This window comes from Palaemon carinicauda, chromosome 26 (genome assembly GCF_036898095.1).
Source record: "Palaemon carinicauda isolate YSFRI2023 chromosome 26, ASM3689809v2, whole genome shotgun sequence".
In the NCBI taxonomy this organism is placed as follows: Eukaryota; Metazoa; Arthropoda; class Malacostraca; order Decapoda; family Palaemonidae; genus Palaemon; species Palaemon carinicauda.
In genome coordinates this window covers 73,909,856-73,937,355 of record NC_090750.1, presented here as the reverse complement: position 1 = coordinate 73,937,355, position 27,500 = coordinate 73,909,856, and the positions used below count along the sequence as shown (strand labels likewise).

Here is a 27,500-nt window from a genome sequence, read left to right as displayed (position 1 = left end):
TTTATAATTTTGAGAACGAATATGTATAAGATATTTTTTGTTTTCATCTCCAATGGCAATGTTGCAACTCGTGTAATTTTACGGAATAAAACTTTTTAATCATTTGACGTGAATTACCTTTCAGTTGTAAAATAATTTATTGCATTTCGACTTTTATATTTTCCTTATACGTACAGTAAATGTATATTTGCTGTATTTTAACAACGTTTTGTAAAAAGGAAAAGTCTCTTAGACTAGATATTTGATGTATGGTAAGTGATTATTTTTAGGTATATCTTATCACCTAACCGAACAGAGAATAGATAAATGTATACCATATACTGTATATATATATATATATATATATATATATATATATATATATGTGTGTGTGTGTATTTATATATATATATATATATATATATATATGTATTTATATATATGTATATATATATATATATGTATATATATATATATATATATATATATATATATATATATATATATATATATATATTATGTACTGTATATGTACGTGTGTGTACGTAGAGAAAGCTTGTTGTTATGTACTATACATTGATGTATTAAATGTAGAAGTTATTACAAACATTCATACATTATTTTCGGTATACAGTGGTATATTGCTAACGTACATCCATACATATACTCAGTATTTTCTGTACTCCGTATATAAATGAAATGCTTATAGCTACCTTCATCATGGAGGGTAAAGTCTAGGTGAAGATTAAAGATTAGATTAGCTGAACTACTACAGATAAATTAATTATTGGGTTAGCTACAGTCATTACGGTTTTATGCGTTCAATCTCTTTTTAGAAGTTTGTAGGCTCTTTTAGCTTTTGAACGCAGCAGCACAGTTCGTTGTATTTTTTTTTTTTTTCGATTAAAGCCTGATATTTATTCATGTAAATCTCACTGGTAAAAATTCACGATTCGTTGCACACCTGAGTTTGTGTTTAATTTAGCAACGTTAATGTGGTATGGATGTGGTTCTCAGATGCCTCAAGGTCTTTGAAAAATCTTGGTTTGTTTTATGATTCTGTGAAATCATCGTAGGTTTTATATTGTCTTGTAATTATATATATATATATATATATATATATATATATATATATATATATATGTGTGTGTGTGTGTGTATATATATATATATAATATATATATATATATATATATATATATATATATATATATATATATATATATATATATATTATGAAGGGGTTGGGTGCATAATGAGTCATCTTTAGTCATTGCCTGGTCCTTCTCGGCCCTAGTTTACGGTTTGGTTAAAAAAAAGCCTAAACGCTGTTCCCATGATATCATTTTCGGTCCCTGACATTAAACAGTTGCTGATGCATTAGCTTACTGAGCTCCTCTTAATTTCCCTAGGAATAAATAAACTGGCCGATGTTAATCTCGAGAAGGTTCTTGTGAAAATACTCGTTCACATCTGTATTGTTTCCATGGAATGATTTGTCTACAGGGTAAATATATACTACGCTAGAAAGCAGGAAATACTCGTATTCTCGTTGAAGGATCCTTTCTACAGAGTAAATATATACTACACTAGAAAGCAGGAAATACTCGTTTTCTCGTTGAAGGATCCTTTCTACAGAGTAAATATATACTACGCTAGAAAGCAGGAAATACTCCTTTTCTCGTTGAAGGATCCTTTTTGCAGAGTAAATATATACTTCGCTAGAAAGCAGGAAATACTCCTTTTCTCGTTGAAGGATCCTTTCTACAGAGTAAATATATACTACGCTAGAAAGCAGGAAATACTAATTTTCTCGTTGAAGGATCCTTTCTACAGAGTAAATATATACTTCGCGAGAAACCAGGAAATTCTCGTTGAAGGATCCTTCATAATGAAGAAAAATTAGTTCAGCCACATATGACAAAAGGACTTTAATAGGGGTTCAAGGTTATCATATTACAAGAAAGAGAATCTTTATCATAGGAAGGACAAGTGCAAAGCGGTTGCAAGGCATGCAACCCTCCGGAGACACAACGGCGGCTAGATATTACATGATACCGTATGATTCATCGCGCATCTGCAAAGGAATTCATCATTATTCTTCTTCAACTCGAAGAGCAATGGAAAGAATAATGATGGTAATAACAGAAAAATAGCAACATGGATACAAGAAAAGACTAAAGTAGAAGATATTCTAAAAACATGTAAAAAAAAAAATGGACATGGGCAGGGCATATGAGAATGACAGCTAATAGATGGGCACCAGCCACCCGTTGGGATGCCACCGCTAGAAAGTTATTGGGTACTTTGACTGGCCAGACAGTACTACGTTAGATCCGTACCTCTGGTTACGGCTCATTTTGTCTTTGCTTACTCATACACAAATAGTCTGGACCATTTATTACATACTCTCCTCTGTCCTCATGCACCTGACAACACTGAGATTACCAAACAATACTTCTTTGCTTAAGGTGTTAACTACTGCAATGTAATTTTTCAGTGGCTACTTTCCTCTTGGTAAGGGTAAAAGAGACTTTTTAGCTATGGTAAGTAGCACTTCTAGGAGAAGGACACTCCAAAAGCAAACCATTGTTCTCAAGTCTTGGATAATGCTATACCCTCTTTACCATTGCCTTCCACGGTCTTGGATTAGTGTTCTCTTGCTTGAGGGTACACTTGGGCACACTGTTCTGTCTTGTTTCTCTCTCCTGCTTTTTTTGAAGTTTTTATAGTTTATATTTGAAAGATCTAATTTGATATTATTGTTCATAGTATATTTTATTTTGATTGTTTATTGCTTCTCGTAGTTTTTTATTTCCTGGTTTCCTTTCCTCACCTGGCTATTTTTCCCAGTTGGAGCCCTTGGGCTTATAGCATCTTGCTTTTCCAGTTAGGGTTATAGCTTAGCTTGTAATAATAATAATCATCATAATCATAATAATAATGATAATGATAATAACAGAATGGTACCCTAGAAATTGCAAATGAAGCCGGGAAAGGAAGAGAAGACAATGGATTGACGAACTAAGAAAATTTGCTGGTATAAAATAGCACATAATGACCATAAACACGCGCAAGTGGAAGGACACATCTGACGCCTTTGCCCAGCAGTTGACTAACAATGATTGATAAATATTCGTATTCTTTATATAAGCATAATTATCATTAACATTATTGACTCTCCAGACGGACGATAAAACAAACATGTCTGGTTTCTGTTTGGTGGAGGAGCCATCTACATTTAAGGAATGTCTTTCTCCTGGTTATTTTATTAAAATCTTTCAGAATGACGTGACGTAGATTATTTAATGGCTGGATACCACGGTCGGGTCTTCTCACGGGAGTTGCATTTGTCATTTGAATATGAAGGCAAGATTATACGGCGTATGTTTGTGGAGTGTGGCCGTTGTGTTATTATCCCCTTGAGACGTCTCTTCATGGTTGAAAAATTTATTCTCTCTCTCTCTCTCTCTTTCGTGCCTTCCGGATGCGTGCAAAACAAAGGAGATTCCAAATACCTTCTGTCTCTCTGGTTATGATAAAGGTCACCTTTTGCGTGCCTGCCCCCCCCCCCCCTCGCTCTCTCTCTCTCTCTCTCTCAGTTATACAATTGAGAAAAACTATCATTCAGAAACCTTTACATGCATACAAACACACTGGTGATTATTTATTTTACTTTCTATATCAAGGCTTGTTATTCAGTATTCTACTGCATTGTAAAATAGGCATGGCAGACCGGATTGCCCTCTCTTGCCTAATCTGGAAAATACCGGTATTTTGTTTGTTTTTGTCTGTTTTGATATAGAACATTATTTTGATTGTTTATTAAATGAGCGAGTGCTCCTTTTTTATGATAATCTCATCTTGTTTATGAAAAGGATAATCATTGTGGTAATATTAATCATATATATCAGTGATACTAATAGAGGGTATTAGTGTTATTGATTTTAATTCTTAAATGCTACTGACAGATATTAAGAATTTTTATAATTGAGGTTTCTCTTAGAACAATTAAAGTTTTCAACTCCAGTCTTTAGCACGTCGAGAGTAAAATTATTTCACTCTCAAACAAAATAACAATTATTTATAGGATTTCAAGAAACATAGGAGAACACTGTCAAACAATAATTACTTAAAAAAATATTAGTTAAATCAAAGTTTAGTTCATTGGCTTGTGAAAATGACTCTTATAAAGGAAGTAGCATTGTGCATCTTTATCTTTGTTTGGGTGTTTTTATGTCAACCTGGCTATTAGAAAGGGACTGAGATAATTTTAGTAATCTAAGAGTCAATGATCATATTCTCCTGGGAATACAGCGTACGTTACGTAGCTTGGGTTCCATGGTATGCTATTTAAATAGATGAGTTTGTTCATGACCAAAAGACAAACCATAAGTGATAAGTAACAGAGACAATTGCTGTTTCATTAATAGATCAAATTGTATATAGAGTATTCGGTTATGGTGATTTGAATCTTGTTGGTCGAAATTATGAAGGTTCTGGATTGCTTCAGTTTCCATTGATTAAGGCTGTGTTATTTTTTTTATTCTTTTATTCATTTGTTCATGATGCTATTTGACATTCCTAAGCTTTGGATAATGTTTTTCTTGTTATAAGTTTCTTTATTTTTTTTATCCATGGCACCTTTAACTTGTCGATAGAGCATTTAGGCTAAGATGTCATAAATGGTTCTTTAAGGCTGTATTATACAAGCAAGTTTTCTGAATACTTTTGAGAATTTAGGACCTCCGCTCAACATTCGTGGAAGAATTTTAAACATATATGTTCCGGAATTCAGTGTCACGCGAGAACGAACTTGTTGAAACTCAATTCTTCAGAAACAAGAGCCCGTGCTTGCATAAAGCCAGCTTAATCTATCAACTTCGATGCTTCCGATATTTTCAACTTTATGGTATCCGAAAACTATTTTGTACGATACGATTATTACAAGATTATTAATAATTATGACTGAGAAATCAACAGCAGACATTTAGGATGTATTTCGTTTGTTATGAGCGAGTAGAATTCGGTTAGCCAATGTGGATTAATGATGTGTCTGACGTCACGAGATGTTGATTAGGCAACGTAGATTTTTTTTTTTTTTTGCTCCATGCGTTATTACATTGGACCCTTCGTTAATGAGTGTCATGGAAATTAATTCATAGATCTATTAATTCTTTAATACAAAAGGATGTGCATCAAATTTAACGCATTTCAATTGACCGTTACAAATTGATTTGTGATCGTGCTATGAAAATGCTATTGGTTTGATTTATTGTGTGGGCATTCATTTATGACAGTACAATGAGATGTAATTCTTACACGTTAATTGTACATAGGGAAGAGCAATTAAGAAATTTGTTTATTATGGGAGACCATATAAGATATAATAAGAATAATTTTCACTCTCATTTACCTAAAAATTCCATTTTCAATGAATGCTATTTGGTCTTACCTTAATATTTTCATAACGGCTTATTTGCTAACTGCAGTCGTTCATCGTAAATTAGTAACATTCTGTACTTCCCCAATTCAAACTTGCCAACTCGCTTTTGTTCTGGTTCCATATGGACACAGTGTTAAGGAGCCTGTACACGTTCAAAAAAAGCGTCAAAATTTTGCATCAAAATTTGAGTGTGTGTAGGACGTTTTGATGTAAAAAAAAATGAAGCAAAATTTTGACATCAAAACGTCCTACACACTCTCAAATTTTGTATCAAAATTTTGATATCAAAATTTTGATGCAAAATTTTGACGCTTTTTTTGAACGTGTGTGGGCCCCTTAAGGCTTAACTAATCACCACGCAAATGCTTATTATAACTATATATGTATTGCGTTCAGAAGTTCATCCATAAATCAATACAAATGTGTTTTAATATTGTTTCCGTTAGGTTGTAGTTCGAACGGCTGTAATTATCGGCTTAGTTAGGCTATGCGGACGACGTGAAGCTGGTATGTTGTCGGTTGTATCCCCGATGCAAAGCAGGCCTACTTTGCATAAATATAATTAGGCCTAATTATTGCAATCGATGGCTCATTTGATGGTTGGGTTTCATTGCTATTGTTATCAACGTGAAGAGAGAGAGAGAGAGAGAGAGAGAGAGAGAGAGAGAGAGAGAGAGAGAGAGAGAGAGAGAGATTGTCCTTTGTATACGCGCGCACATATATAATTTTCAAATATGAAGTCAAACGCTTCTTATTATTGAATTAACTCTACTTTGGGGATAACTTGCATGCAGAGGGCAATTGTACATAGCCTAAGTTTATGTTATTTACCCTGGGTATGTTTCGAAGCTCTCTCTACGGTATTGTTACAGAAATATAAATTACGAATCAGTTCGTGTTTATAAAATTTGCTCTTGCATAATTTACAAACATTACATAAGCCAATGTGGCCTTGAAAAAAATAATTGATAGGTAAAGATATTTTATGCTGTTGATTTTATTCCGTCATTGTTCGTACAAAATACAGTAGGGTAATATATCAATAAACTATGGCACCATACCTTACAGGATTAGTCTTATACTGTAGTATAGCCTATCTGAACATTGTTTATGCTGCTCTTTATTTGCTGCGTATCCTATGCTTTCATTGTAGCATAATATTGGAAATAAAGCCATATGTTTTCTGACGTCTCATCGATGTCTCCACTTTTTCAATCCACATCAATAGGAAGTTAAAAAACAAGTTTATAGAGAGCATTCAATATATACAGTTTAGCTGATATTTGATTATAAAATAGATAACATGATAGATTTTCCCTAATTGTAAGAGAAATGTTGCTAATGAAATGCTGGATAAAAATATTCACATAAGAGCACGTATGTTTTAAAAGGAATTTGGATGGATGACTACCAAAAAATGCCAGTCGCCGTTGGTATATGTTCCCCAACTAGGGTTGTAGCTTGGCTTGATTTAATAGTAATAATAATAGTGGACGTTTGTTTTAGATTACCTAGTACTGTTAGCAACTCCGCAGCCGTTTCATTGAATTGGGCCTCGTGGTACTGGCAACTCCATCCCACAGGCAATTGATTAAAACAATGAAGGAAACTTCCTCAGGCGATATATCCTCTGACTCTACAAATTACATTGCAAATTAATGATAAAATTTTAGACTTATAGATAGAAGGACATAATGTCATTAGTTTAGTAGCCATGTTTGCAACAGAAACAGCAGTAGTAATAGTAGTAGTAGCCGTAGTCTGTTTTGACGTTGTTACTTATTTTAGAATGATTTATTGTTAATTTGTTCTCTTTATTTATTTATTTCCTTATTTCCTTTCCTCACTGGGCTATTTTTCCCTGTTGGAGCCCCTGGGCTTATAGCATCTTGCTTTTCCAACTAGGGTTGTAGCTTGGATAGTAATAATAATAATAATAATTATAATAATGATAATAGTAGTAGTAGTAGTAGTAGTAGTAGTAGTAGTAGTAGTAGTAATGATGGTAACATCATATTAATTATAATGACTGGCAACAGAAACGGAGATTAATTAGTATGCGTTACTTCAAAGAGACCGTCTCTCACACCCGTTTCATTATAATGGCGAGATTGCACCACTACCACAAGTTGTTCGAATGGCTGCGTCAGCTATATGTAATTTTCATTCTAAATCGTTTAGCGAAAATAGTTCCACACTGAAGGTTGATTTGATTAGGGCTTTTGTAACAATGTTTGGTATTTATTATTTGATTTGTAACTTATGCTATGTTTGAGTTATGAGGGTACCTTATGTGTATTGTGTTGCGTCCGTGATTATTGTATAGATAAATTATGAAATATAACCCATATTTAATACGGTTTATTGTTTTGATTTTGCGACAGTTATGTTTGTTTATTTCGATATACCTGTGACAGTTCTTTGGGTTCGTAAATATATGCGTTTTTAGTGTATAATATATATATATATATATATATATATATATATATATATATATATATATATATATATATATATATATATATATATGGTTATATACTGTATGTGGACTGGCACAGAAAGACCATAAACAGATGCAAGTTGAAGGACATGTCTGAGACCTTTGTTCTGCAGTGGACTAGTAACGGCTGTTTATATATATATATATATATATATATATATATATATATATATATATATATATATATATATATATATATAAAGAGAGAGAGAGAGAGAGAGAGAGAGAGAGAGAGAGAGAGAGAGAGAGAGAGAGAGAGAGAGAGAGAGGCCTATGTGTGTTTCAGTATGTGTGCATACACGGTAACTAATAAGCGCTTTATACAATTAGTGTGTAGTTGTTCATTTGGACTGATCTAATTATATTGAAACAAGAATTGCTATAATACTCAAGTCAGGTTATATTTCTTGCTGTCCTGTACCGCCTGAAGCCGAACCTCGATTACGTAATCCAATCCTGTAGAGAAATCTTGTGTGTGTCCATCACTTGTCAGCCTGGAGTGGTTTCCGGTGACTGATGTTACCCTTTTAGACCATTTAGGAAGAAGGTGGAATGTTTTGGCTTCGATTTACTCATTCAGTAGGTTAACTGTTTTGATGTTTAGGTAACAAAAAAATGTTTACTTCAGCGGTATAAACCGTTCTGTCTAGAACGCTGATAACGGGGTAAATATTTATTGGGTTGTTTTTGTATTGATATTTTTTTTTCTTTTTTTAGGAAATACACATTTATAATTTTTACATTATATAATATATATATATATATATATATATATATATATATATATATATATATATATATATATATATATATATCATGGTATATTTGCAGTACATGAATTTTTTTATTTGTTTAGCATATACTATATTCACAATTGTAACTTGTATTATTCATCTAAATATGTTTTTGGTAATTAATCTTTCATGGACAGATGTTGGTAAATATTAGCCACTTCATAAGAAGTATAATGGTATTCTGGTTTTGTGTTGTTTAAGGATTGTAGCATGTGTTATTTTACGTTCTTTAAAATAATTTCATTATCTTTATAATCCAATTTAGCCAAGCATCTCATGGGGGTCGGTTTAGTATGTGGCCTACCTTTCGAATATGGCCTACGAAATTCTATCTGTTTTAGTATGTGGCCTAACCTAACCTAACCTAACAAGGCAGGTAGGCCACATACTAAACCCGAATAAAAAAGGTAGGCCACATACTAAACCGGCACCTCTCAATGTTGTATTTGCTTTTCTTTATAATATATTGCTCTTTGGTCTCTGTAGCTCGTGTGTAGCCAAGGAGCTTAGTTTATATCTATTGTAGACCACTTTTATATATTTTGTTTCGCTGCCTAAGCCAGTCATTAAAAACGTCTGCCTTATATCATAATTGAGATTAATACCTTATTAGTTATATTTTAGAAATATTGAATAGACTAATGACATGAGGATATTTACGAACAAAGGAGTTAAACCTTTTCCCTGCATCGAGGCGATACACTAAATCAGAAAATATGGATAAAATGCTGAAAATGTGTTCCATTATTGTGACAGTAACGTGAGAAGGGTTTAGATTACGTGCGTGCCACTACGTATTTATTTTGGCTCGCGTAATGTCGAGGGTTTTATGGGAGACTTTTGTCGTGTTGCTTTTTAGTGTTTCGATATTATTATTATTATTATTATTATTATTATTATTATTATTATTATTATTATTATTATCAATGTTGTTGTTATTATTATCATTATTATTAATGTTATTATTATTATTATTGTTATTATTTTTATTATTATTATTATTGCTTTTCTTATAACTATTATTAGTTTTTGATCGGGAATCAGATTAGCTGGAAATGAGTGATAGAAACTTTTTTTTCGTACGAGTTGATATTTTTTAATTGTCAAAAAAAAAAAAAAAAAAAAAAAAACACTTCATTTGTTTAGACGGGCTAAGGATGTCAGGCTTTGTTTAACCCCTTCAAAGGATGGGGAAAAGGCCTCCCGAAATGTTGGTGTCGTAAATGACAGATTGATTTTGTTGAATAAAAGAAGCATAAGATATTCACTGAGAACACAGATTTCCAAATGATTCTGGTTTATCAGTCGTCAAAACATAGTAAATTGTGCAGCTACCGAAGCAGAAGTTATATATTCACCATGTAAACAGAAACGTCTTTTATAGGTTTACCAGTCTTCAAACCATCCTAAATTTTATTTTTCTGTTTAGTTATTCAAGTTATCGATTTATTTTGCTTTATTATTATTGTTTTTATTAGTACTACTACTACTACTACTAGTAGTTGTTGTTGTTGTTGTTGTTGTTGTTGTATTACAACGCATGTCCAGCTTAACAATGTCCTTATTAACCTGCTAATTGTTTCTTCTTCTTCTTCTTCTCCAGCATGCAAACAACGTTCGCCGCCTGGCGGAGGAACTGCGACAGCAGCAGCAGCACGACCAGCTGCAAGGTCCTCTGCAGGACCTTAACCACACCCCTACGCCCGGACGCAAGTACTCCTCCAAGTGGGAGATTCCCCCCTACGACGTCCACTACAGGAGTGACGTGACCCAGGGGTCCTTCTTCGCCAGGGACAACATCCACAACTTCATCACGTGGTGTCGCGACCTGGGCATTCACGAAGTGCTGCTCTTCGAGACGGACGACCTCGTCCTCAGGAAGAACGAGAAGCATGTCATTTTGTCGCTGCTCGAAGTGGCCAGGAGAGGAGCCAGGTCAGTTCAGTATTTGTAGTTTGTAGTTTTCTTACGTTAGCTCATCTGATGATTGTGTGTGTACACACACACACACACACACATATATATATATATATATATATATATATATATATATATATATATATATATATATATATATATATATATATATATATTTATATATATATATATATATATATATATATATATATATATTTATATATATATGATATATATATATATATATATTTATATATATATGATATATATATATATTTATATATATATGATATATATATATTTATATAATATATATATGATATATATATATATTTATATATATATGATATATATATATATATTTATATAATATATATATGATATATATATATGATATATATATATGATATATATATATATATATATATATATGTGTGTGTGTGTGTATTTATATAATTTATATATTTATATATGTGTGTATATTGCATGTGTATACATACACAATATGTATATATGCATATATATACGCAATACGCATATCTGTATATATGATATGGGTATGTATATATGTGTTATAGATAAAATGGTATGCACATGAAAAAGCCCCATAAAATTATGTTTTGTTTATCTATTTATTTATTTAGATGGGTTCCTACCCCTTCTCTTAATATTAGCCTCCATCGTGTAAATCCCTGTGATTATTATTTTTTTTGTGATATTTTTTTTTTATCTTTATTAGTGTTGTTTGCTGAAGTATGGAAAAACAAAAATAAACAAAAGGTGATGGGGAGGACTTGAATCTCAAAAGGCCGTCTTCTTATTAGGAAAAAAAATGTACATCAAAGTTTGTATATAAGTAATTTTAGCTTCGAATTGTAATTTGTCTCCTAAAGAAAATAGTTGAATAGAAAATGACAATCAGATTATTTTTTCGACCTCACATTGTTTCATGGTCAGTTATCTCCGAGGCATTATTTGATCATTATGATTATATTTTATCATCTTTTCATGTGGAGATCATGATGATAATGATGATATTATTAGTTACAATCAGAATGATAATAGCAATATTAACTAAGATAGTAATTATATTGATATGGTAAAATTTTAACGATGATTATATTCATATTGATACTTACAAAAATGCAATACTACCAATAATGATAACAATCACTTACACGCAATACAAAATCATAAAAATGTTAATGATAACCATAGTAGCAAAACAACAACAATAGTGATGATAATTGTCCACACACGACTCGTTATTACCATCTTAGAAAGAACAAACAAGATGAAATGAAAAAATAACAATTACTAACATCACCACCACCAAAAAAAAAGGAAAAAAAAACAGCAATAATAGTAACAATAATCATTCATGTTTGTACACATTATCCAGTACTGCCAGTATTGAAAGAACTAATAGACATTGCCTTCCAACGCTTTTTAAAAAACCGCTAATGATTTTAAGCTAACCCGTGTCCTTGCCAGAGGGCTCTGGTTTGGAGGGACGGTTCCCTTGTTACCTGTCTCTCCTCGCTCCCTTTTCTCACTCACTTTCCTGTCTTCTGCTTCTCCTAGGATCAAGTGCATTATTTAGAAGGTATTAAAAGGAAGTGGTTTAACTAATATTATTGTCGTTATCGTTGTGTATATGCATATTATTATTATTGCTTATGCATGATGAACATTTTTATTATTACCATTAATATCATTAGTTCAATTTTATCGAAAGGACAAATTGATAGTTTACGCAAACTAATTTTTTTTTTATTATCGCCATTGTCATCATTTCAATAAATCTATCTCAAGGACCAATAAATATTTTGAGACAAGGCTTATTTTAATCAATATTTTGAAAAACGTACGAGATATAACATCCCACTTGAAGATAGCTATATAAAAGCAAGGTCTATGTATTCTATAGACCTTGTATAAAAGGGTGTTTCAATGCTGATTGGCGTAGTTCGTTGTAGGCTATATTTTTTTTTTCCTATGGACTGTCATGACGAAGTGTCATTTTTTATCAAGTAAATATAGTAGCTTTCATTCGTACATATTCTACTGTTTTCCTCCCTCATGCGGAATTGGATCTTTACCCTTCAAGGTTCGTAACTTGGGGTTAAAGAAAAAACGTTAAGGTTTACATCGAGCTATGCGTTTCATAACATTTTCAGTGATCGCTAAAGCATTACGCTGATGGAATAGTGACATGGAACCTCAGTTATTGTTATTACTAAAGGTCAAAAGAATATTAATACGACATGTATTACTCTTACAAGTCTAACAGCTACCACAATTGGAAAAGGAGAATGCTACATGCTCAAAGGGTCCCAATAGAATCTACACCCATCTATTGAATGGATGGTGGGCGTAGTCATCATAATGGCGAGGGTTATAGCTATTACCGTAATTTAGGATAATTTGATACCAGCACCTTATACGTGGAATTGATAAAATTCCAAGTTTATTTTCTCTTGAATAATCGTTCACATACGATATTGAAATTACAAAAGGTTTTATAGGAATTAGTGCGTGACTGGTAAAAATAGAGTTCGAAGCTGTTAGTAAAAGATATTCAATTTTGATATATGCCAAAATAAACAGTAAAAGTCTAGCCTATCAAATAGTTTCACACCTACCCTGTCAAATTTCACACCAGCATAGGCATCGCTATTATTAAGAGCAGTTTGGCGTATTCTTCATCAGAGTTGAAAAAGAAGCTTTTGTTATTATTGTTTTATTATTACCATTTATTTTATTCTATCATATTAGGAAATTTTCATTTAAATCAAAATTTTAATTTATATAGATTTTACAATGGAAACTAGGATGGTGACTGATACATATATATCTTAATGGAAAGAGATCTATTGCTTTTTAACCCATTTATGGTCACATAAAATATTATTTCAATATTTTGAATCCTACATAATGGGTTTTGTGAGAAAATCGTGAGATTTAGTGAAGGAAAATGATCATAAATTTAAAGATATTTCCTATTATTTTCAATGGCGAAATGATTTTTTACCTCAAAGTATTTTCTGTTAATGCTATGTGTGCTTTTAGTTACGAATTTTGAACTTTTCAAGACCGAGCTGGATGTTGTGTATCAAGTATTTTGTCACTCTTTATACAGTAATGTATTTTATTTTATTTACTGAAGTAAGGTATACACGCATTTATGAAACTTGTGAATATTTAATAAAAGTATTTTTTTGGAAAAAAAAGTTCATTATCAAAAATAGTTTTCCTGCGTCGAAAAATGACGTTAGATTAATGCATAGATTAATCCGATATATATATATATATATATATATATATATAATGCATCTAAGAGATTGGAAAATTATACGTCACATAGTCCAGGCAATGAACGTCGTAATCATGAAGTTAAGGTTTTAGGTTATTTTTTCGTTTGTAAACTAATCTGATTTATTTACCTGAATAATCTGGATCTACTAAAAGGACCTACATGCTTACGTATATGCTTGTATAAGTTCATTTTGTACAGTAACCTCTGTCACACACAGTACTTGAATAGATTGTCTGTACCATCAAATATGTCAATTTATTTTATTTTTTATTTTTATTTTATTTTTTTATTTATTTATTTTTTTTTTTTTTGCCTCGAGGGAAAATCCTTTCAACGAACCATTTGTATGATTTTGATTAAAAAAATACGGACACGACCAGCGGCTTGATCAATCAGATAATTCCCTTTTGTTTATATATTTCCAGGTTATCGTTTTTTTTTTTTTTACTTATTACCTTTGATATAAGCATGTATCGTGTTATAGTTTGCATGATCAATTTTGATTGATGCAACTGTCAAAACTCTCTCTCTCTCTCTCTCTCTCTCTCTCTCTCCTCTCTCTCTCTCTCTCTCTCTCTCTCTCTCTCTCTCTCTCTCTCTCTCCATGAAGGTTGTCTATTATTAATATTCCTTTCATCATAGTTTATATTTTCTTTTGATATTTATCCAAACTTTGGTTGACATTTACCGACGCATTTTTTAAAGATTTTATTTACGTTTCATTTTATGCTATTTCCTTTTTTTTTTATCTTTTTCCTTTCTAAGCATCTTTAGATACCTTTCGTGGAAGGTTCCTTTGTAAGGTTATGTGTATATGTGGGCGTTCATGAGAACCTTTATGTCTGTCAGACATTTTTTATTGAAGAAAGTCATTTACATTTTATTAACCCTTTCTCCCCCTCCCCCTTTCTCACATGGCCAGCCTTGAGACCTAAAAGATGGGTAATGTACGTGTAACTGGCATTTTGCCCATTGACTTATAAGCGCAGCTGATACATTACTGAATTGCCCTTTGAACTCCAAACGTACCTGGTTTTAGGGAGGGCCCCCCCCCCCCTGATGTCCTACCTTTGTCAAGGAGACTTTCCTTGCGTAGGAATGCGTATGGATTCGATACTGAGAGCGTTGGAATTTGCATCTATGAATTTTGATGTCGAGATATGCGTATCTGTAGATCTGGTGCTAAGTAATTTGCATTTACGACTTTGGCCAGATTTATATCAACAGAATTAATGCATGTGATCTCTGATTATAGGTTTGATCTCAGTAAATCTGCATAGGTGATGATTTTGAATTGAGAAACTGTATCGGTAAATTTTATATAAATCTAACGTCAAGGCGTTTTCATGCAAGACTAGCCAGAACTTGGTAAATGCTAAAAATAAGTATTTGTGACTTCGACCAAATGATGTCAAGAAAAAAATTCCCCAAAATATGTATCCATAAATTTGATCTCGGTATCTATACGTTTCATTATGATGGGCTGAAATGTGTTTATTTAGATTTGGTTTTAAGAAATCGGTAGAATATGAATTTGATGTCAAAAAAGCTTCGTTTGTTTAATGCAAAAATTTAAGGGCAAGTAATGTGAAACTTTTAATTTGATACCAAGAAATTATATTTTGAAATTTGACGCCCATATTCCTCGCTGTTAAATTTGAACGGTTTTGTTAATGAAGAATACACAGATATGTTAATGAATAAACAACCTAAAACTTATGCAGCATATCTTCTAAGGCCCAGTTCTTTGAGAATATCTCCAGCGTCATAACAGAGAATATTTTAATTAATTCCGGTCATATGAATGATACCCACGTACCGATCGAAAGAACAGCTTTAAGAATTGAAAGTCCCATCTCGTGTGAATGCCAATGTATTCATCCAGCTTCCTCGGCGCCTAATCGACTGGAATCCTCCAGCGTGTTCCAGGGAGACGATGCCTACTCGATTTAAGGCATCTTGGTGAAAGGTTCCCCTCCGAGCGCGTGTGGGTTGTCGTTCTCGAATGCATTGTTTTGACCCTCTGATCTATACCGAGTGTATTTTAATGCGTCGTGATGGGAAAGGGAAAGGGTAATCAAGAGACTTCCATATCGCGCTGGAGTCTGCGATGATGTCATACTGCCTGGATGGCCTCTGTACTTCTCGATATTTCTGGATTTCTGTAGAGCGTTTGTGGATTTTTATTTTTATTTTTATTTTTAGCGTATTCATGACATATGACTTTCTGGAATTGGTAAAAGATTAAATAACGTGTTTCTGGAAGCTGTATCTATGACGTTTTTCCATGTCACGCTGGAGTCTGCGATGACATCATACTAGCTGGACGACCTCTGTACTTCTTTTTTTTTTTTGTCTCTGAATTTGTTTTTGGAACGCTTAGCGTATGTATGGAAATATGACTCTGGAATTGTTAAAAGATTAAATAACATTGTTTCTGGAAGCAGTGTCTGGCGTTTTCCCATATCGTGCTGGAGTCTGCGATGACGTCATACTGCCTGGATGGCCTCTATACTTCTCGATATTTGAGGATTTCTGTAGCTCGGTGCTGGATTTGTTTTTGGAACGCTTAGCGTATTTATGGAAATATGACTTTCTGGAATTGATAACAAATCAAATGACGTGATTTCGAAACCTGTATCTGTGACGTTTTATTGGGTTTGTTTCTGGGACCTGTGGCTTCTTTCTTTCTGGATTTGTTTACACTTTTCCGTAGTATAAACAAAAACTAAAGGGAGATTTTTCATGAGAGAGAGAGAGAGAGAGAGAGAGAGAGAGAGAGAGAGAGAGAGGAGAGAGAGAGAGAGAGAGAGAGAGAGAGAGAGAGAGAGAGAGAGAGATACTTGTTTGTAGAGGGAAAGAGTTTATAAAATCATCTTTTTGGCTAAAGGCCGTCTAAGCCTCACGAGAGAGAGAGAGAGAGAGAGAGAGAGAGAGAGAGAGAGAGAGAGAGAGAGAGAGAGAGAGAGAGAGAGAGAGCGATACTTATTTATAGAGGAAAAGGGTTTATAAAATAATTTTTTTTGGCTAAAGGCCGTCTAAGCAGAGAGAGAGAGAGAGAGAGAGAGAGAGAGAGAGAGAGAGACCCAAGGTAAATCCGACCTGCGGTTGCCTTGGTGAAAATGCGGTTAGACCAAAACAGAAAGCAATCAAGTAAGGTTATTGAATTGATAACTTATAGAATGACAATTGAATTTTATTTTTCATTTTAATGGTTTAAGTATTATTCAATATATATATTTTTCTTACGGTTCACCTTTGGAGTACTATTATTGTGGTTTCATATGATTTACAATGAAATCCTGTTTGTATTTTATGTATTCGTGTACAGTATAGATGTAGTACTGACAGGAATCAATTTGTTTGATACAGTCATGTTTTGTAACTTGATTGAACTGACAAAATTTCTTTTTTCTTTTATTAATTAATTTATTTGCACTCAGAGAGTTTTTTTTTTAGATTGAGATAAGACTCGTTTGTTTATTTTTCATAATAAAGTTTAAATATCTTACTGATATTTTTGTAGTTTTACAAAAGTTTATTCTATAAACGTTAATACTGTCAGCTTTCAATATTTCATTGATTTGTCATATGTTTGTTATTTTCTCTTCCTTGAAACTACATCTACCAGGAAGTTATAGTTTTTTATTTTAAACTACATTTGCCTCGAATAGTTTCACTTCAATTTAATATTGCATGGACAATTTGATCTTTCGAGATATGTAACTGATTCTTCATCATAAAAAACGAGTTAAAATTTCACTAAAAAATATTTACGAGGAAGAACCAATCTTTGTTTTCTCCTCTTCTGAGAACGAATTCAAATCTACCCCTTCTCGAATTGCTTCCTTCCTAACCAAGTCTTTGCTTTGCTTGACCTTATTTTCCTTGGCTTTATTTTACTTGACCTTTCTTTTACTTGACCTTTATTTTACTTGACCTTTGTTTTACTTGACCTTTGTTTTACTTGACCTTTATTTTTCTTGACCTTTGTTTTACTTGACCTTTGTTTTACTTGACCTTTGTTTTACTTGCCCTTTTGTTGTACTTGCCTTTTGTTGTACTTGACCTTTGTTGTACTTGACCTTAGTTTACTTGCCTTTATTTTACTTGACGTTATTTTACTTGACCTTGACCTTTATTATACTTGACCTTATATTACTCACCTTTATTTTTCTTGACCTTATATTACTCACCTTTATTTTTCTTGACCTTATATTACTTACTTTTATTTTTCTTGACCTTTATTTTACTTGACCTTTATTTTACCTGACCTTTATTTTACTTGACCTTTATTTTACTTGACCTTTATTTTACTTTACAGATTCGGTATGGCGGCGCCACTGTTGGTACAGATGGAGGCTGACATAGACCGCGAGTTGGAGCAGGAACGCTTGGCGGAGGAGCGTATGGCGGAGAGCGGGGGCCAATTCAACGAAGACGAGGCCTGGGCCAACGGAGGGTCACGACTTGACCCCGCCCGAACCCCAAAGGTCTTCTATGGACCTCAGGCGCAGATCATCACCCAACGACCTGAAATCTCTCGACGAAATGGTGAGTAGAGAGGAATGTTTTTCTATTATTTTTATTATTTTCTTCTCTTTATCAAAGTTATTTGTCATGGTTTTTCTTCTCTTATTGTTCTTGTTCTTCTTTTTCGTATGTTTTCTATCCACTTATTTCAGATAATATATGATTGAAAATTTAATTTTTTATATGCTGCTACTCTTTATACAGGTGTTTGCTTCTACAAGAATAAGAGTAAACTACGACTGTTTGATTTGTATTCCGATGAACGGAGATCTTAAGCTTTATGTTTTATACTCGAACGCTTTTCCATTAGTGTTATATATATGTATATGTATATGTATATATATATATATATGTATATATACATGTATATGTATGTACTTATGTATATATATATATATATATATATATATTTATATATATATATATATATATATAGTGTGTTTGTATATAATCTGGCATTTGGTTAAATATTTGCATGGAAGATTCTTTTAACGAACGTTAAAATATCGTTATGTGTATATATTTATGTATGTGTGTGTGTATATATATATATATATATATAGAGAGAGAGAGAGAGAGAGAGAGAGAGAGAGAGAGCTGGGGTTTGGTGTGTGATATACAGTATTGCCTTACTAACAAAGAAAATCCTCTGCAGAGATAACCGTCGGAAGACTGTTATATTCCCAAGTAGGCGTTGGTCATTGTGCTAATATTTAAGCAGGAAACGCTAAGAGAGAAACAGAGAGATAACGGCATAGATAATTGTTACCAAATAAGGGATTTCCTCCTATTTTTCACGTTATTGACTTAATTTTATTTGTAGATAACAGAGATATGAGGTGGAGAGGATGGGGTGCATGGGGGTGATATATGAATGTTAGATCTAATTAGTTGGCTGACTCATGATGTAATCAGGTCACGTTAGATGATAGTCGCAAATATTGATCATATAATGATGATTATTGATAGTTTTATAGTAATTGCAGATACCAATACTATAGCTACTGATATAGCTAGCACTGCTAGTAATATTGTACCTATTATTATTATTATTGCTATTAATATCTTTCTAAAAAGTGAATTCGTATTTTTAGTGTTCAGTATACACTGTGGCCTCCAGAGCTGATATTTACAGCACAATATTGCAGATTCATTACCAAAGAGAAATCGAAACTATTCGTGGTTTTTTACCTCTTAAATACTCACAAGACCTTGCATATATATACCGTAAATATTCTCTCTCTCTCTCTCTCTCTCTCTCTCTCTCTCTCTCTCTCTCTCTCGATAGGCTGTGGTAAATGCATTCTTGAATTACTCTGGTATTTTGGTTATTTTGTTTACTTATTCGTTATAGGAAACCGGCAATAATCACATACCTGTACAGATTTCATCCCATTCGTTATTTTTATCTTACAGTTTATTTATATTCTTTACTTTCACTGAATCGGCTTTTCACCTAATTGGTTTTAAGCGATTTATCTGATATAAATGAAAATTTCAACTCCACTTCGATATTTTAAAAGGTGGTTTATTTTTCACTATTAGTGCTTTAAAATTCCATTTCATCCAAGTTTTACTTCAGATTTCCCTTCGGTTCTTATGAGGTCATGTTTTAGAATTTTCTGCTATTTCAGTCTCTAAGATTTCTGAGGGTGTCTCGTATTTCGGGTGACGTTGAGGTCACGGGGGAGAATTACATGCCGTCGGTGACATTATTGGCTCTCTCTCTCTCTCTCTCTCTCTCTCTCTCTCTCTCTCTCTCAATTGAAACTCAGATTAAAAAATTTATTTTTTTACTTCCTAGGTAATGTCATAAAAAACCTTTGAGAGAGAGAGAGAGAGAGAGAGAGAGAGAGAGAGAGAGAGAGGTTTTTATATATCTCCAACTCTCCCTTACACCTGTTGTGACATATCTAGGTCTATGTCACTCCCGAAGATCGTTATCTGATATTGCCCTTTATTAGCATTTTCGATCTTATTTACGCTGTTATTACCTTTCATATCGTTATTACTGGTACTTACGTGTTTTAATGATGTGCATTAAGTATCCAGTTTCAAAGTTATTAACATAGGTCTTATGTATATTAGGAAATAAAATGCAATACTATTCCATTCTTTTAAAGAAAATATTTATGGATTACGATTTGCTTTAGGAAAACTCATTGTTATTTAAATGCGAAAGCAAGAAATGATAAGTAAAGAGTATGGGGCGACATCTTTTGGTAGGTTTTGTGAAAAAAAAAAATGCGATTGTAGTATTTTTCGTTTACGCGTGTCGTTATTACATTGTATATTTAAACTTTAATATCAATATATATATATATATATATATATATAAATATATAAATATATATATATATATATATATATATATGTATATATATATATATTGTTAGCGAGTTTACTTCGATCTCATACACATGCATGTATACATATATACATGTACATATGTGTATATATATACATATACATATATATATATATATATATATATTATGAGTATGTTCACTTCGATCTTTTTACACATACACTTCCCCTGACACAAATAAGTGGCATAAGAGGAGGAACCAATAGAATTTTCTTTACTAACGTAAGGTTGAATGGCTGCTGAGCTCACTCACGTAACACACACACACACACACACACGCACACGCGGACATACTTCACCTGTGCGCTTTTTAAAACCGAAGGTAACGATGGTACACCCAGGCACAATCACCACCAGAAATCACGTCCTACTTCCCACGCACGTGTACACACTGACCTGCGCACTTCTGTACAGTAGTCTCATGTACACCCACACACGCACGCACGCACACGGGCTGTCTTGCATTCTTCGAACATGCTTTCGTATAAGCAAGTGAATAATCTCATAGCGTTTCATATATATATATATATATATATAATATATATATATATATATAATATATAATATATATATATGTATATATATATATATATATATATATAATGTACTCTGATTTTTGTCGGTTTCAAGAAATTTGCTGTGTAAAATATAACAGGTTCTAATATACTTGAGTATATCGTCAGTAAATCAGTAATGATGATTAGAGCTAAATTGATAATTCACAGTAATATTCGATGTATTCATATGTATATTTGTTACATAACACATATGAAACATCTCCCCGAATGATGAAGAATAAGGTGTCTGGATACACATACATACACACATACATTCCTGTCTTGCTGAGCGACATTGTCAAACGTATGACTACTCGGGCTCTCCCCGTCCCTCAGAATGGCTGAGAGAGAGAGAGAGAGAAAGACTATTCATACCCTGGTGAGAGGGGGGCACCCCGAGAAGTACCCTCGGAAACCACAATTTCCCAAAAATTGCCGAAACAGCCGGGTTGTAGTTAGGAAAAGGGAATGGATGGAAAGGGTTGAATCTGTTTGTGTATGTATGTGTGTTCATATCTATCTAGATATTCAGCCGTCATTTTGACGGGTCGCATACACTAGTATTATGAATAAAGGACAAAATAGTCAATTACTTCATCCAGCGGCATAAATAATAATTTCCGTCGACCTACAAGACCAATTCCGGTAGCAGAGGAATAATGAAGAAATAAATTGCCCGCTCTATTAAGTGTAATGAAAGACGGAATCAAAAGGTAAAGTTTCCAAAGTAATTATCATTTTGGAATCCAGTCCGCCGGGCTGCTGACTTCAGTTGACTCCCTTCCGGAAGATTATCCGTAATTATTTTGTAAAAGCGTCCGTCTTGTATTAATGTCTAGAAAAACGGAACGGTGAATATTTGTATTAATGTCTAGAAAAAACGGAACGGTGAATATTTGTATTAATGTCTAGAAAAACGGAACGGTGAATATTTGTATTAATGTCTAGAAAAACGGAACGGTGAATATTTTGAGATTTATTTTTTTTCCAGAGTAACTGGTGGCAGAGAAGGATTTTGTTTATTCCTTTCATTTTTTATTTGTTTTCTTCTTGCCGTTATATTTTATATGCGATATATATATATATATATATATATACAGTATATATATATATATATATATATATTTGAGAGAGAGAGAAGAAAAATATGTGCTTTCTTAAACATTAGTATGAGTTCTTTCGTATACTATTTCAGGAGAGAGAGAGAGAGAGAGAGAGAGAGAGAGAGAGAGAAAAGAAAAAATTAATATTTTGTGTTTTCTGAAACATTAGTATGTGCTCTTTCGTATACTATTTCAGGAGAGAGAGAGAGAGAGAGAGAGAGAGAGAGAGAGAGTTGCGGTTGTTTGACCAGGAGATGCAGGTATTTGGGTCGTTTACTTGAGACGAATTTTGGTCAACTAATGTATGTGTCAACGTTTGTGTACTATTGGGGTGAGGGATGGATGTGTGTTTGGATGTATGAGTCTATTTTAGGCTGTTTTAAGAAATAACTGAATGTTATTTTGTTAATAATCCTTATGAGTTTGTAGAATATTTTACTGGGAGTTTTTAAGTTTTTATCAACTGAAAAAATGTCAAGCTATTTCATGAAGTTTAGTAAACATACAAAAAAAAACTATTGTTGAAGCTTAAGTAATACTAAGTATGTTATGTGTTTGTATCATGTACAATATGTGAGAGGGCTTCTAATCATCTCAATAAGTATATGTAATGTATAAATTGTAGTAATAGATTTTTTATATAGTTTTTTTTTTCATATCTGGGACTCTTAACTTTTTTTTAACGTATTATAAATTCAGTGGTGATGTGCATATTTTTCCCACATCGAGAATAATTTCTGCTATTTGAATGTAGGTATCAACTTCAGGAAACTTTTGGTGAGGCAGCTGATTAACTTGTCCGGAGATGGACGGATGCTGGTCACGAACCTCTTTTTCTCTCTCGCTGTATTCCAGATGTTAGTCATCTAGAGAACTTTATTTATCAGATGAAAGATTGATTGAAAAGTAATGGGTCGAAGGTCAAGAAAGCACGCGAGTGCATGCAAGCTACGGTAGTATTAGGTTTTGAGTTAGATTGGGCTTGCTCCTGATGAGTCCTGGATAGTTTATAAACTGGCTAATTAACTAACACGATTAAGCAGTTAAAGTATGATGTGTGAATGTTACCATGACCTTGGTGTTTCTTTCCCGGCCACCCTCTGTAAGGCAAACCGACGTAATGTCCCGAAAGAAATATATAATATCGATATAGCTGTGGCAACAGCAACCTCAAAGTAGCAGACAAGTATCCCCTCCGGCTAATTCTGCGTGGAAAAAAAACGTTAGGTATTTCGTCATTGTATCCTTGCTTCCGGGTATTACCCTACGGGACATGGGGGTTTTCCCGTGAAGGTTGTATTGCCTAACTCTGAAACGTTTATGAGGGATAGTGTCTAGTGTTTAGTATAGGGAGCACGTGTTTATCGGGATAGTTTACGATGTAAAATAAAATTGTAGTGTTTATGAACATACGTTTTTTTTAATGTTTAGAAGAGAAAAACGTTTATACGTTGGTCACGATCAATCGGACAGTTTTATTTGGCGTTTGTTACTGTGTTATGAAAAGAAACGTTTTGTTTTGCATTGATTTACAAGAGTCGCTGGAGGAACGTCTTAATGTTTAGAAGATAAATACGTTTATGCGTTGGTCACGATCAATCGGACAGTTTTATTTGACGTTTGTTACTGTGTTACGCAAAGAAACGTTTTTGTTTTGCATTGATGGAGGAACGATTTAAGAAAAGAATGAAGCCCAAACTTGAAAACAAAAAACCAAACATTCGTAAGATCGACGAAGGAAGAAGATAGAAGAGAAGGAAACAAACCAAGACTTTCTCCTGACCGGAAATGACCATTGTGCTACCCTCCTTTTTTATCCGGCCACGCCACCAACACCACCACTACCACCACCACTACCACTACCTCATCGGTATGTGGTGGTGTGTATGTATGTGTTTCTTTCCTCGGCCCACTTATGTGTATACGATATGACCCAGTAACATCGTCATCATGGTCGTTGTCTTCGGCCCTTTGAGTCGTTGCGTCGTTCGTGTTAAGATTTTCAGACGATTTGCTCGACCGGGTTCCTACGTGGAAGTTTTAATGGGAATTTATGGCTTTCGATGAGTTTATTTTTTTATGTTATTTATAATTTTCCTGAATTTATTTATATTTTTTTTTTTTTTTTTTTTTTTTTTTAGAATTTGATCGAAACGGTTGAACTTAATACATTTACAATACGTTTTGACAAACATAATTTACTTTGTCATCTAATTGAATTATTATTATTATTATTATTATTATTAGCTAACCTACAACCCTTGTTAGAAAAGCAGGATGCTACAAACCTAAGTGTTTCCAACAGGGAAAATAGCCCAGTGAGGAAAGGAAATAAGGATAAAAATAACCTTCAAGATGTGTAATAAACAATAGTTAGAAAAGCAGGATGCTATAAGCCTAAGGGTTGCAACGGGGAAAATAGCCTAGTGAGGAAAGGAAATAAGGATAAAAATAACCTTCAAGAGATGTAATAAACTATTAAAAAAAAACTGTAATGTTTATAATAATTACTAATGAAAATAAAGGATGAGTGATCTTTCTTAAGTGGCTCTTCAAATCTTTTTATCAGCCTGCCGGGACTCATTTTAATTCCGATAGAAGATATAGGTGATAACATTTGTAGTTCGGATAGGTAGGGGAAGTGAGCTATTTCCTGATCTAATCAATACGGAAATTACTGTTCAAATATTTTTATGTGTCAGGTACTGTTTAGATATTTCTATGTCGTTTAAAATTTTAGATATACGTTAAGGGTGCTTATTGAACTTTACTAATACTTTAATAAGATTTTTTAATGGAAAATAAGACCTTGAATTATTTTTTTTTGGTAATGCATTTTGTAAATCAAATCTAGCTAATTTTAAAATTCGGTCTGTTTTATTGAATAGATAAATTGATAAAGACGTAAATTTAATCAAGAGATCTAAAGATAATTGAAAAAATTAAAGGATAGATAAAAGGATTAAATTACGATATACCAGCAATATTTGTGAACAGACTTAGCAGAATTATTAAAACCTTCAAATTAATTGACAAGGACAAGTAAACAAGGTTTTACCTGCCTTGGGTATCTTTCTAACAAATTTAGTTCCTTTATCTTATCATCTGTCTGTTTTTGCCTTTAAAAAAACACACACGCGCATACACACACACATATATTATATATATATAATATATATATATATATATATGTGTGTGTGTGTGTGTGTGTGTGTATTGTATTTTTTTATATAAGTATCTATGCACATTATATATATATATATATATATATAATAAACAAACAACAGATAAATACAAATGCATTGCGCCTTTATGAGAACACAACGATACATAATGCACGTGAAAGCTTATACAAAAGAACGCTAACAATTATGACATGCAAATGAAGAACTGCAGTACATTACACCGAATGAAAGGCTGCGACAACAAAAGCTTTTCCGAAAGTCCCTGGTTCGGACGATCGAAATCTGGGCCAGGAAAGATTTCGACGTCGAAGGGGGTCATTCTTAATCAGTACTTTTAGGGGTAATTGGAGGTGAAAACTCTGTTCGGTCGACTTCATTTGGTTGGAAGAAAGGAGGAAAGAAGGTCGATGCGATTGTCATTTTGTGGAGTATGAATAAGTTTTCTTGGGGAGAGAGAGAGAGAGAGAGAGAGAGAGAGAGAGAGAGAGAGAGCTTTAGTAAGTGGACATTTAATACTTTGATGGCTTCCCAGTGATTGTTTAATTCTGTACTGCATACATGACACATACTGCTTCAAATAATTTTCTACACACATGTAATATGTGTGTATATATATATATATATATACACTCATATGTATATATGTATATACTGTATATATATGTATGTGTATATATATATATATATATATATACTCATATGTATATACTGTGTATGTGTATATATATATATATATGTGTGTGTGTGTGTGTGTGTATTGCATTATAATTCTCGTTCAGGATCTTATATGAATTTTGTCATTTGCGAACGATAAAGAAATTAGTTGGTTGTTGCTTGATTTACATATATGTATTTTACATTGCGGTTGCACTTTTAGTTTTTTATGAGAGCATTGTAAGTTGAATATAATATGTCGCCAACTTCGGTAACCTAGTCATTTCGAGCGTCATTTCTTTTTTCTTTTCATTGCTTATACTTATTTTCATTGTGTTTTTATATTGTTCATTCTTATTTTCATCGTATTTTTATATTGTTCATTCTTATTTTCGTTGTTTTTTCCTTATTCTTATATTCGTTATATTTGATGATTTTTTTTCTTATATTCGTTGATTTTTTTTTCTTATATATTCGTTGATTTTTTTTTCTTAATCTTATCATATATTCGTTGAATTTTTTTCTTAATCTTATCATATATTAGTTGATTTTTTTTTCTTATTCTTATATTCGTTGACATTTTTCTTATTCTTATATTCATTGTATTTATTCTTATATTCATTGTATTTATTCTTATATTCGTTGATTTTTTCTTACTCTTATATTTGTTGATTTTTTCTTATTCTTATATTCGTTGATTTTTTTATTCTTATATTCGTTGATTTTTTTCTTATTCTTATATTCATTGTTTTTATTCTTATTCTTATATTCTATGGCTTTTTTCTTATTCTTATATTCATTGTTTTTATTCTTAGTATCTCCATCAGAAAAAAAAAATAACATCAATCGAATAGGAAGTGCATTAAGCAGGCGAAGAGGTGGAATTTGGGTTGGTTATTATTTTTGGGGTAAGTGGGCGGTTGGGCGGGCTTGCGGGCGGGTAAGTGTGGGTGTTGGTTTGTGGAAGAGGAAGAGCATGACCCACACTGTTACGATGCGTTACGGGGGGTGGACGGAAGTACCGACACAGTCACCTAAAGACCCCTTCGACGTAACATACCATAACGTCTTTCGAGATATCTTTTTTGAAACGGTTCAGTGAGAAGAAAACTGTACCCGTGCGTGACCTGGAGAGTTCGATGTAA

General features: G+C 32.8%; 1 protein-coding gene across 1 annotated transcript in view; it reads left to right on the top strand.

The window, feature by feature from the left end:
* LOC137619587 (GAS2-like protein pickled eggs) overlaps window positions 1-27,500 on the top strand; it is a 117,987-nt gene that overhangs the window by 4,634 nt on the left and 85,853 nt on the right. Inside the window, 3 exon segments of the mRNA XM_068349755.1 lie at window positions 10,323-10,654; window positions 18,280-18,481; window positions 18,483-18,509. Of these exon segments, the coding sequence (XP_068205856.1) occupies window positions 10,323-10,654; window positions 18,280-18,481; window positions 18,483-18,509 (561 nt within the window).